Raw genomic sequence first — 13,461 nt, 5'->3', positions numbered from 1 at the left:
CAGGTAATAACGGCCCCATCCGCTCCCCTTCTCCAGCGCCGCGTGCACACACACACGTAATTGACTCATTTATCATCGGCAGCCAGTTGAGGAGAAGAGGGACGAGCGAGGAGAGGGAGGGAAGCAGGACGGAGAGGGTGGAGGGGGTAGCGGGGGCGGTGGGGTTAGTGAGGATTAAACTCCCCCACCCTATAGATTTTATTACAGTGGAATTGCCTCTCGGCAGAAGTCACTCACAGCTGGGCTGAGGACTAATGCGACTGTGTGTGTGTTCGGTGTGTGTGTGCGTGCTCATGGCTGCCAGTGTGTTCTTCGCAACATAAACTTGGGATGAGCTCGGAGAAGCAGAGCGATGTCTAGACACACGCACAGTCACAAAGATTTACAGAAATGTTTTTGATGAGCATGCAGATATAAAAGTAATTGTTGTGGATTTTATGTCTTTAATACGATTATTTTATTGGCAATAACAAGTATTAATTAGAAAATATTTGCAACAATCTGCGCTATGATGAGCAGCGTGTCCTGTTGGCATTCCCGGGAACAAACACAAGCGGCGTCCATCCTCAGCAGCGCTTAGCTTCGTTCTTAGTGAAAGGTTACTGCTGCCGAACATACAAGAAACACTGATGACTGCATATGAAGAAACGAGAATGGCGATCAGTGAAAAACACAAGCCAGGAAGATGTTTGGGTCGAAGCTAAATGAGGTTAAAAAACGTGTCTTCAATTACCTCTTACCGACTGAAGAGCCGCCAAAGTGAACAAAACAGATGTTTGAGCTCTTTGAGATTGCTGCTTCAATCAGTGATCATCGTTTTTCATTCATCACTTTCAGTCCATGGTGTCTTCATGGCAAGCATCAAATGATCACATCTGAGAATCTGGAATCTAAGAAAGTTTGACTATTTTGTTCAATGAGTAATTATCAGAAAATAATCAATAGTGACGCTAGTTCAAGTCAGAGCTCGGAGCCTCTGCTGCCCTCTGCTCTCTCTTCTCCTCTAATAAAGCCGATACATGACCAAGAAACAAACAAGAAACAAGTGATGTCTAATAATTTATGTTAGGGCTGAACGATTTTAAAAAAATATCTAATTGCGATTATTTTGACAAGGGATGCACGATATTATTGGCAAGTTATTGGTATCTGCAGATAATGGCTTGAAAATTACTTATCAGCATCGGCATCATGTCATGTTTCTGCCGATATTTTCTGCCAATGTTTCCCTCCGATTAAAACAACGCTTTAATTCGGCCTAAATGCTCGATGATTCCCTCAAAAAGCTTGATGCAATGCTACAACATTAACTCAGTGCGAGTGTGCGCACGCACTGCCTGCACCACGCCTCTTCCGCCAAGCGTGAAGAAGGGTGCACGATGTCTGCAGTGGGAGTTTTTTAAAGTCTCCGAAACAGACGGCAAGGTCGATTTAATTTGATGTATTTGTTCTGTGCAGTAGGTCAAATGTGCCCTCGTTGTGGCTTTTGTCAGGATTGTCTCAGGGAGAGGATCATGTCCACTTGTCTAAGTTTGAATATTACAGTTTAAAAGAAAATGTTTCATACTAATAAATATGGCACTTTGTACAAAACCTAAGTTTAAGTAGTTTTCTTGTATTGCCCAGTGAATGTGCACATTTTAAAAAGCACTGTGTTATGTTATTTCTGCATCTGCCAGTGGGCCACTACAATAAGAAGAGGCATGATATCAATTCCACTACAGGGGAGACTCGATGCTCTCCTATATTGCGCATCCCTAATTTTGACTTAAATTTAAATTTCGATATGATTTGCGATATTAAAGGGAATGATAATTTTGACATTATTATTCACATTTTCACTGAAAAACATTAAAATGATTGTAGTGTGATTTTTGCAGGGATCTGAACCAAACAAAGATATTTGATACATCAGTGTATGATGTGTGGGCCAGAACATCTGTGCAACACAATGTTTTAATTAAAATGCTGTTTTTACACACATTTGACAAATTTAAAAATTGCAGTCGGCCATATAGAAACGTGGATAAAATTTCAATCAATTGTTCAGCCCTATCTTCAATCAGTGATCAGAGTTTTTGATTCATCACTTTCCATCCATACTGATGTCCGACAAACGTCGTTTTTATAAAAGGAAAGAAAAGCATCAAATAATCTGAGAAGCTGGAAACAGAAAGTTTGGTTCTGTGAGTGAATGTAAGAAAATAAATTGTGATGGCTTAGATCACTGCTCTCTCTTCTCCTCTACTAAAGCCAATACATGACCAAAAAACTAATCATTTAATAAATCAACTCATCAATGTATCATGCATTATGCGTCCTTACACTATTCTTACAGCGCACACAGCAGATCAGATCATCCTTGTGGTTCGAAGTGCTTTAAAATGATTTGTGGCCTGAACGCCACATTCACAAAACCTCTTTGGCTCATCAGATTTCAATTTGGCAAATGAGCAGCAGAGAGTCAGGGGGAAAAAAATCAATGTCTCTATAGCCGTAAAATCAGCCCTCTGTTTTTGGCACAGTGCTCCGCAAATTGCACAAAAGCCTTACAAGGTTGCAGAAAATGCACACACACAAACACACACACAGTGTGCAGATGGACACTTGTGCTTACAGGAAAGACCCCAAGGTCGCACTCAGAAAGAAATAACCATTCCCCGCAAAATGGACTTCAAGGAATGAAATTACTGTGTGTGCGCATTTGTGTGTGTTTGTGTGTGTGTGCCATTATGTGATTGTAGGAGCATAAAAGAGTTGGACGAGGGAAGAAAATGAGGGAGAGAGGGGAGGAGAGCGGTGAGCAGGAAGTGGGTATTTCATGTCGAAATGATTGCCTGTAATAATTAGTGTTTGGCTCAGCACCATTTACTGAGAGAGAGGGAGGGAGAGACGGTTTGGAGGATGAAGAGAAAGACACAGCAACACAGTGGGAAAAAAACAAGATTGAGTGAGCGAGCGAGAGAGAAAGAGCCAGCAAGAAAGAGGGAGATATGAGTCTGAGTGTGTGCGTGTGCTTGAGTGTGTGTGTGTGTGTGTGTGTGTGCGTGTGTGTGCCACGGTGGGCTCGGTTCCTCCAATCTTTCACTGGCGGTGACAGGAGATAAGATGATCAGCCGAATGCGCTACAAATCTGCAGCCTGCCAGCCTTCAGACAGCTCTGTCAGTGCTGCACCGAGAGCTGAACACACACACACACACACACACACACACACACACACGCTCACTAACATACCACTTGGAGCATGGAAGCATTTAGGTGTGTGTGTTCCCTTACACACCGAATACTGCATACATATAGCATATACTGCACGCATGTAGCGCAGAGAAACCAGACGCACACACGAGCACAAGCGCTTACACACAAACCTGCAAAATAAACACAGGCCTGAACGCGCACACGCACAGACACACTAACTAGAGCCTGCAGAGAGTGAAGCATCTAATTAAGACGGTGCACTTTGTAGAAATGTGCCGACTGCCTTTTTAGTCTGTGTTTGAAAAAGGCTACTGGGTATTGTAAAAATGTCAACTCTTTCCTCTGTTTCTTTTTCTTAACAATATTTTACTTTCCCGTATTGATTATTTTACTGAAAAGAACAAAGATATTTTCAAAGTCTGTATTTTCTATAAAGCGCTTGTCGGTTTTCTTTTGCTTGTCTGAGAATATTTTAACTGTTTACAGAGATTGAATTCAAGGAAACATTGATTTCCTCTCCACAAAGAGGCATCAGATCAGTGAGAGAGGGACTGCAGAAACGAAGCATCATTAAATGAGTGGGTGCCGGCTGGTAACACACAGAATATTATCAATTGTGTTTGCAGATTAAAAAAATACTCGGCTGTGTAGTTGTTGGATAGACTGTACAAAGAACTGCAGTGTTTTTACTACAGGCACAGTGCAAGGGGCATCACCAAAAGCTATTCAAGTGTTTTGGGGTTTTTTGGGGGATTTTTGCCTTTTATTTTTATAGGACAGTGAAGAGTGACAGGAAATGGACACGCACCAAAAGGTCACAGACCAGGAGTCGAGCCTTGATCAGCGCACTGAGGACTGTAGCCTCTGTGCATGGGGCGCCTGCTCTACCAACTGAGCTAAACCAGCGTCCAAAAGGTATTCGAGTTAAAAGGAAGAAAGTTATGTTATCGTTCCATCAGCAAAATGTTTGTCTGCTCCAAACAAATAGAGGTAAGTTAGAGGACACTGAAGTGCAAGGCTTTACCAAAATAAAGTGTTATACCAGGGTAACACCAGGGCATACAACTGGCTTCATTTACACTGTTACTATACAGTATATGATTTTATTGTGACAGATATGACGTTTTTATGAGTAATACGCTTCCAGGTATAGAGCCTCCATCAAGATCAGATGTGTAATTGAGTGATGAGTCATTAAAAATCAAATTGATTGCATCCTAATTTCATTATTTAGCATTTTCAGACAGCTCGTTGAGACAGATTAAAATGTATGTCGTGTAAACTGGGCTCTGGGAAAGAAGGATTTAACAAACCGTACAGCAATTTTTCACACTAGAAAAGAATGGCTTAACTAATCCATGACAGATGTCACTGGTCTTTTGCTGCTCTTAAACTGGGTATGACAGGAAACTGGAAAGTGTTCGTGTCCCTAGTGAAGACCATCAAGTCCTGAGAGCTGGCATTAGATGGTTGTTCGGATTGTTATTTTTATAGCTTGAATCTTTAAGTGTTTATGTCCTCATATTAATCAGAACTTTAGAGGCTTAAGAGCATTTTATACAAACTATAGTCCCTTTCACACGTGCACTGCACTCCTGACAATTTCCGACGCTGTCCGGGTGGGCTGCATGTGTGAACGCAAATGGATATTTCACCCCATATTTATGGTAAATGGTAAATGGACTGTACTTATATAGCACTTTTCTAGTCTTGTCACCACTCAAAGCGCTTTTATACTCCGTATCACATTCACCCATTCACACACTGCTGGCAGAGGCTGCTACTTAAAGTGCCCGACTATCAATCAGTCATCACATTCACTAATCGTTGGCTATGCCACCAGGAGCAATTCGGGGTTCAGTGTCTTGCCCAAGGACACTTCAACATGTAGATTGAGGGAGCTGGGGGTCGAACCACCAACTCACTCTACCACTGAGCCATATGGAGACCTTTTGACGGCAGTCTCGTAGTAAAACGCAAGAGGTCGGGGTGAGTCGGCGTGTGAACGCTGCAGGTAATAGTCACCACAAGAGAGAAGGCGGGGTGATGACATTTATATCACGCGACCATAAGAGCGGCACATGACACGATGATTAGACAACATCCAAGGTTGAAGAAGGAGGATCATTTACAAGATGACAGGAAGATTTCTGCAAGTCGAAGAGATGAAGAGATTCGGGAGCTTCTGGCTGTGGCGGCTAACGCTGAAATTGTTCGCTAGTTGTTTGCCTTTAATTTTCCTAAATAATCAATCACTTATCTGAAACGTCAGAATGTCAAAAAACGCCCGTAACAGCAACAAACTGCAGAGGATGTTTTGCTAACACATAACTTAAAAATGATCACAAAGGTTGTAATTAATCAACATCAGGTACATTGGCTGATCAATTAGAAGATAAGTGTATTAGTGAAATATTTCCCGACACTGAACCTACTGATCCTTATTAATCCTGACATGCTGCTAACACGCCTGGCTCCTCCATCACTCGCTCCGCAGTCTGGAGCCCGTCGCTGTCTTGGCAAACAAGCATCATAACTGACACAAGTGCTACACAAATACACAGCTAGCAGCCAGCAGAGAGCACACGCGCTGATGGGAGCTGTGTAGTGAGTGCGGCGGTGTCGTGCCTTTACAGTGTCAGGAGCATTTAGCCCGGCAGCCTCCAGGTATGTGACTGTTCACTTTACATCACATTAACTATTGATCAACCTTTCCTCTCTGCTCCGCTGAAAACCTTCAGCTCCCCTCACAGCCTCTCTCTTCAAACACACACACTCACACACATACACACAGGGGACCCACCCAGCTCGCCTGTGTGCTCTTTCATCATCTCTCAAGGGTGTGTACCAGAGCAAATACACACACCTACACACACACACACACAAAACAAAGCTGGGATCTTGTCGCACAATAGCAGACCAGCCGTGCTCCTCTCTGGTGCCAGACTCACTGCAGCGACTGCTCTTTCAGAAAGCTCTCTCACTCACACACGCAGAATAAAAACAGAGGGAGGATGTATCACACAAATTAACCCACAAATAAACTGCCAACGACAAACCCTCAGCCCGTCCTAAAGCAAATATAATTTAATGATTTGATGAGTGACAGGCAGTTAAACAGAGATGATCCCTATTTATCTGTTTATCTGTACACACACACACACAGCCTGTTAAAAGCACTTAATTGAATCTTGCTAACAGAGTAATTGACTTGTCTAAACAGACTGAACAGAAAGGGAACAATTAGTTGTCACACGGTTTGTAACGGGATGTAGTTTCATCAGCCTGATGAGTTCCCTTTCAGTCAATTCACTCAGTGCAACACATAGTATGGGATATCAGGCCCTTACTATATGTGTTACACCTCGATCCTCTCCTTCAGAGAACAGAAGTTATAGTCGTAACATTTTGTTCCCTTTCAGTCGATTCACTCTGTACGACACATAAAGTAAGGGCGTGATATCACACACTATATGTGCTGTACCTTGTTCCTCTCCTTCAGAGAACAGAAGTTATAGTAATAACATTTCGTTTTTTATGATCAATAGATAAACATTACAAAATAGTCACAAATGTTACTTACAAAAATGAAGTCCAAGGAGCGGATTATATGTTCTTGTTCTGTGCTGATTTTTTCACACTTGATTAGGGATCGACGGATCATCGACCGGGCCGATTATCGGCGCCGATATTCAGCATTTTGTCGCATACCGGCAATGGCCTTTAAAAAAAAATTTTTTTCTTCTTCTTTTTTTTATCCGACGGCCGATAAGAGTGCAGAGTGCTCACACACACGGCGGAGAGGAGAAAAAGTTTCGAGTGTTGGAGTTTGTATTATTCAAAATTTTTACGCCAATATTTTTACTTTTACTGCAAATGAATATCGGCTCCAAATATCGGTTATCGGCCTCCTTGACTACTAATAATTGGTATCAGCCCTGAAAAAACCATATCGGTTTATCTCTACACTGGATTAGCCGGTCTTCAGATCATCTATTATATAAAACATGCGACGTCTTAAAGCCAGAGCCGACGGCTTCAAATGTTTTCAACAAAGTCCCCAACATAATACAGAGAGAGCAGCTCTTCACTCTGGCACTTCTCACATTTGAGAACGTAGAACCAGCAAAAGTTTGGGACTCAAGAGTGATAAATGCCAGACGATATGTCCTTCTGAATGTTCTGTCAATCAACACTTAAAGCTGGGCTAAGACTAAAGGAGCTTTTAAAGATCCTAACAAATAGGTTGCATCACGCACAGAAGAAGAAGCTCTGAAGTCAAATATGCACACACAACAAGATAAGGAAATAATTTCACTAAACTAAAGGACAGTAAGATTACTGTGTGGGCGCGCTGGTTGGGCTCAGTGGGTGGAGCAGGCGCCTCATATGCAGAGGCTACAGTCCGTAATGCAGCGGCTGCAGGTTCAACTTACGCCCTCTGCTGCGTGTCATTCCCCACTCTCTTATACCAGTGTTTCCTGTCTCTCCAAAGTCTTTAAGAACAAACAAACTTTTAATTGTGTGCACCCTAGTGACCATGTAGCACCTCGTGTTATCGTTTATGTGATTTCAAGGGGAAGCAGATGTAAACAAAACATGCTGTAGAGAAGCTTTGCAGTGGACAAATAAAGGCTGAGCAGGTCTGAATGAGACAATAGTAATGCAGCTGTAGTCCACATGGGTTGTGTATTTTTCAGGAAGAAGAGGGGGTGAGATGTTAGTTTTCCATCACCAGTGGTATGCTAGCTAACGTTAGCCCCAGAAGCTAGAATGTGTACCCATGCTTGTAAACACCATCAGCAGCTCTGTCTCCTTTTCTCCCCCTCTCTCATTAGCTGCCGTGCTCTTTTAGAAAGTACTGACATTATCGTCCTGATTTTAAGTCCTGAATATCAATTCTTGTTATAATATCCAGGTTGCTCCGATAAGTCTGCGAGCCGTTGGAGAGGTTTAAGAGTCGAGCCATAAAGTCAGATTATCTGGGCTGAACATCTGTACCGACGGAAAGCCCAAACCAGATTTCTAATTGCAGGAGAGGGTGACTCAGGTTTAAATCTGCCCTTAACTCCTGTAATCTGAGCACAACTTATTCTTCCAGAGATAAACCTGTGACCGCAGTGTCACATGACTGAGGTTAAACAGTGTGTGTTCTCTCAGAACGAGCTACATCTGGCAAATATTACACTCTCGCTGCCATTTATTGTAGGAAAATGCTGAATTTGGTGCAGTGACAGTTACATATTTTAAGGATGACACACACGCACTTAGGGTGTGTGTGAAGTGAGAGGACAGAGATGGGTGGAGGGGCTCGCAAGTGATGAGTGGCAGCGTGTTAGCGGCCTGTGAAGAGCCCATCTTATTCTGAAGACCACACACACACACTGAATCACGACTGATATATGGCTATGTATGTGTGAGCGTGTGTGTGTGTTTACAGAAAGAGAATTACAGTAATGAGAGCTCTGTGTCAGCAGCTCCTCCCATCTCCCCTCAGTCTGCTGATTACAGCCTGTTTAGATAGTTTACACACACACACGCACACCTGATTGTGTAATCAGGACAGCTGACCAACCGATGACCCTTTCATTAATTAACCCTTCCCTTTCTTTAGCTTACTTGGTAATCTTTCACATCCGCGCATACCCGCCACACACATGCCACCAAATCCAACAAACGACGCACACATTTAGAAACGCGGCCTGCCACCCACCCATCCATCCTCCCGCGCAAACACACACAACACACACAGTTGCAGATCAGCAGCGCTAATCCCTTCCCTCCGTCTCTTTCCTGCCGTCTAATCCAACATCCATCAGAATCCAGCCACCTTCTCTGCAGACAAAATACACACGACTAAGCCCTGCTATTTCTGGACAACGGCTATTTGTGTGTGAAGATAATTGGGGACTTACATGTGTATAAGTGTGTGCTAAGCACATGCATCAGACTGGGAGTGTGTCAGTGTGTCTCATTGTGGCTCCGTGGGCGTTCAGGTCATGTTTTGCCCACAGCGTTAATAGTGTACAAGTGGCTCTGATTACATTAAGGTGCCTGCAATCAGATGTGATCAGTGCTTTGGCCGTTGCGCTGTAGGACTAAACAAGGTTAGCGTTAATCCTACTGACCGCTATCTGACTGGAGGTTTCCAAAAGTGCTTCCAACAGACTGCTTTTAGGTTTACATCTGGAGAGCAAACTGTCCTTGGACAGTTACACTGTTATGGAAAGAGTCGATTGTTGTTGCTGCTGCTTGTGATGTTAAAGGGAAACCTTTACTACATAATGGATGTTTTACGACCTGAAAGTATCCATGTTTTAGCTGCATGTTTATCATGGAAAGACTTTGGAATTACTTTTAAAATGATGTCAGCAAAGGACTTTGAAATATAGTAATCATAATAATCTATACCGCTTATCCTGTTCAGGGGCGCAGGCGGGCTAGAGCCTATCCCAGCTGTTAATGGGTGAGAGGCGGGGTACACCCTGGACTGATCGCCAGTCGATCACACTCCTAAGTAAAGTATTAACATACAAATTAAGTTGGCACTTAATTTAGTACAGCTATCTAATATTTAGTGCACCTTTGATCATATATATTGTAGGGACACACAATACTAGAAACACCTCTGAAATAAAATATTAATGCAGTTCAACAGCAGCACAAACTGCGGCCTGCTAAATGACGATAGAGTTGAAACAACATCTCTCTGAAAAAGTTTAAAAGAAAAGTGATCATTATAAACTTCATGTTGGTAGGAACTATTGCAGGTCTGTTGTACAAGGGGGAATAATTCTTAATAAACTAGCTGCTGAGTGTGTGGAGAATGCACGCCAATGTGCATAGTTAACTTGTTAATCAATGCAATTGAATGTGTTGTAAAACAAAATGTTGAATAACATTTTAGTGTGTAATTTTACATTAGTAAAAAAGGCCCCCAATTAAAATGTCTGATGTTGGATTTTAGGCTTCATAAATTAAACAGAATTGACTTCATGTGGAGTAATTAATTTGTTTGGTAAAATGTTGTAAATTGATGTCATTACACTAACATTGAATATCTATTAATAAGACCGTATTCTCACCCACTTCAAGCAACACTTTTACAACAGCTTCAAATCTAATGAAACACTCAAAACTCTAAAACACAACTTATCAGTAAACAAAAGTCAGTCAGTGGAATTAACAGGTTCATACATACCTGCAAGGTTAAGCACACATTTGACAGGTAAAATAAAACACATGTAATAAAACAATCTGTACCAATAAGCTCTTGTTACGAGCCATGGTTACAGTATCAGTTTTAGTTGTTGTCATGAGCACGACAACACAGCAGATTAATACCCAGCTTATAACAGCCTGTGGGCAGGGTTAGCTGCTGCCCAAGCAGGTAGGATGGGTGAACAAGACTTTCCTGGAAACCTAACCCGGGCCTGCTTACACAGCATGTGGTGGTGGTGGTGGAGAAACTGCAAGATGAAAATGGAATCACAAGCTCGCTCTTGTTCCCAATCGTGTTCTTAATCTCATCATTCATTTATTGTTTATCCTCCTCGCTGGTTCTCACTACCCAAAGCTTGGCAAGAGAGCGCCGCTCCAGGTATTTGGGTAACACAAGGAGACACGTTGAACGGCTGCCAGAGGAGCTGATCATACCGTCTCCACCAACAGATCCAGGGGTGACTCATGTTCACTGAATGGCTGGATTTGTCTGGGTCAGGCCCCGTTCAAAGGGTGGTTTACAGGAGCTCTGCAAAGACTTTTCAGGGGATTTTTACAAAAGTTATGACAGAGAAATGACCTTGAGTTGTCCTTTTGATTCACCGAGTACACCAGACATTCTCTCACACCGAGACACGGACATTCAGACGACAGCAGCGATCAAAGATGTTACCGAGCTACAGAAATGGCTGCCAGTATTGTGCTGGAAAATATTGGTACAACTGGACAACAATAAGCTCGAAACAAATGCGCATGTAGATTTGTTTTTTTGCAGATGCAAAGAGGAAGAATTCTCAAAGAAACGCCCACACACTGCTGTCTCATTCCTGAGTCCTTTATCCAAAACGGCTATGAAAACAATTCAACCACAGAAATTATTACAAAAATTTTGACTCTGTGACCCTGCTGAATGGATCCCCATCGGAAACTGCAACAATATAAGTTGAAAAGATGCTACAAGAAGTAGCTACAACAACCTGTGAGAAGTTTAATCAACCAATCAGCTAACATCATAGTATCTTTAAGTGGTCATGCTGTTATTGAATAAAACAAACATATCAGAACTGGACAAGTGCTTTGAAAAGTGCTTGTATGTATTGTTATCAAATTAAAGCTGATATATAGGTTTGTACAGACACTACATTCCAGTCATGTTCAAAGGTTAACACACAAGCAAAATGTACGTGTTGATTCAGGCCTTTAGACTCAGTGCTGATGGAGTTGGTGGCTTGTGCGTAGCAGAGTGGACAGAGGGATAAGAACACACACACACACACACACGCTGGCATTTGTGTGTTCAGAGACGCAGCAGTAGCCACAGGGGTTAGAGGGGCTGCGGACAGGGGAGCGCTGTACAAAAGAAGTTTGAAGTGGGACAGAAAAGGGAGGGAGGGGAGATTCTGGCCGGCTAAATCAAAGCAGGATGAGAGGAGAAGAGTGAGGGGGTGGGGATCCTGTGAAGGTGTGCCACGAGAACAGAGAGGGGAGGTGGAGAGGGAGAAGCGGGGACTCCACACAGTCGGCCCAAATCCCACATTCAAAGGCATTCTGTGCACATTCCTGCACATCAAGCACACCATACAGTAATGCAAAAGGAGAAGCCTGTGTGCAAGCCCCTATTGGTGCGGTAAACTGTGCCAAGGAAGTTAGACAAAACATCACGTAGCTGTGCGTTATCTCGGAGATGGAGTGAGTGTGTGTAGGTGTGCGTGTCTATGTGTAACACAGCAGGAAAGGGGCAAAGAAAACAAAGTGTCGCCTGGCAGAAAAAGCTGAACATGGTCCCACTTTACCCACAAGTCAATGCAAAAATAACTGTGATCAATCACATGCATGAAGTGCACAGATTTCTTACCCAAACTGGCCTTCCTGCATCATATAACATCATCTCAACTGAACCTAAAGCAGCACATGTCCTTGCACTGATCTGAATTCCCGTAACACCTGCATAAAAACTGAAAACAAAACTCCCAACACCCACCTGTGGTACTGGGTCTGGAGGAACTGAAACTCCTCCTTGATGCGGTCCAATGTTTCAGGGTAGGTTAGTTTCAGTGATTGGGGTGTCCCCGATGCTGCTGCAGCTGCGGCTGCTGCGGCTGCCACCACTGAGGCGGAGGAACCCGGGGGTGGCTGCAGAGGTGCCTGAGGAGAGAGAAGACACCCAACTTAGGCATTTGACAGAAGAGACATTTAGATGTACCAGATATTTGACAAAAACAAATTATTTTGAAAAATATATCTCAAAAGAAAAGCTTTACTCAAATGTTTTCTTCAAACTACTGATTTGAATTTTTAAAGAACATTATAAACAACAACAGGTAGTAAGTAAAGATCTACATGAGCGCCGTATCTGTATATGAATGGGTCAAAAAGGTTTGGGTGGGAAGAGGGAGAGGCACAAGAGCTTCTTAGCCAAATGAGCACACTTTGTTTAATTACAATCCTGAGTAGAGGAGAGAAATAAAGAGAGACACGGAGCGCTTGGAAGGAGAAAAGTGGAGAAAAAAGGGACCCCATGGTGGCTGAAGACCCCTCCCAACCCCGTGCTTAGTCTCCCGTCTCTGCAGGGTTCAGAGCAATTAGGAGACTACAACCATAGGGGTAATGCTGCAGGACAGGCAGACAAAAGGGGGCTGAGAGCCGGACTAGCGGGGCGGTGGGGGCTGTCCGTCTGTCAGTCTATACGGCTTTCTGTCAAAATAACAGAGTGCAGGGGCCGACGGGGCAGCCGGTTCACAAGCTTCACGATGGTCAAGTAAAACAGTGATGTTAAGTGATAGTAACATACTGTAGTTTTCCTGCAAGAAAGAGCCAAGTTTTAATACAGCACTGTTAGTTTATTAGAGGTTAAAGTCGCCGATTCAAACACTTATTGCTCTTTTTGTCAGCCCTTGATGGGAGGAAAGAGATGAAGAGGGAAGACTGAGGGAGGACAAGATTCAATGCCATGTGTGATTGCTTGACCTGCTAACGACCTCAAATATCACAAGGTGTTGCTCATCGTTTGATAAACAAAGCTCTAACAATGAGCCTGTAAT

General features: G+C 43.1%; 1 protein-coding gene across 2 annotated transcripts in view; it reads right to left on the bottom strand.

Annotated features, from left to right (window-relative positions):
- tle2a (TLE family member 2, transcriptional corepressor a) overlaps positions 1–13,461 on the bottom strand; it is a 42,910-nt gene that overhangs the window by 19,300 nt on the left and 10,149 nt on the right. For both annotated transcript variants that reach the window (XM_069679417.1, XM_069679418.1), the window contains exon 2: positions 12,402–12,565. In XM_069679417.1, the coding sequence (XP_069535518.1) occupies positions 12,402–12,565 (164 nt within the window). The remainder of the gene's footprint in view (positions 1–12,401; positions 12,566–13,461) is intronic.

Source organism: Semicossyphus pulcher, unplaced genomic scaffold (assembly GCF_022749685.1).
Source record: "Semicossyphus pulcher isolate SPU_LCO1_2020_fin unplaced genomic scaffold, fSemPul1.0.p SCAF_4, whole genome shotgun sequence".
Classification (NCBI taxonomy): Eukaryota; Metazoa; Chordata; class Actinopteri; order Labriformes; family Labridae; genus Semicossyphus; species Semicossyphus pulcher.
This window is presented reverse-complemented; position numbering and strand designations above follow the sequence as displayed.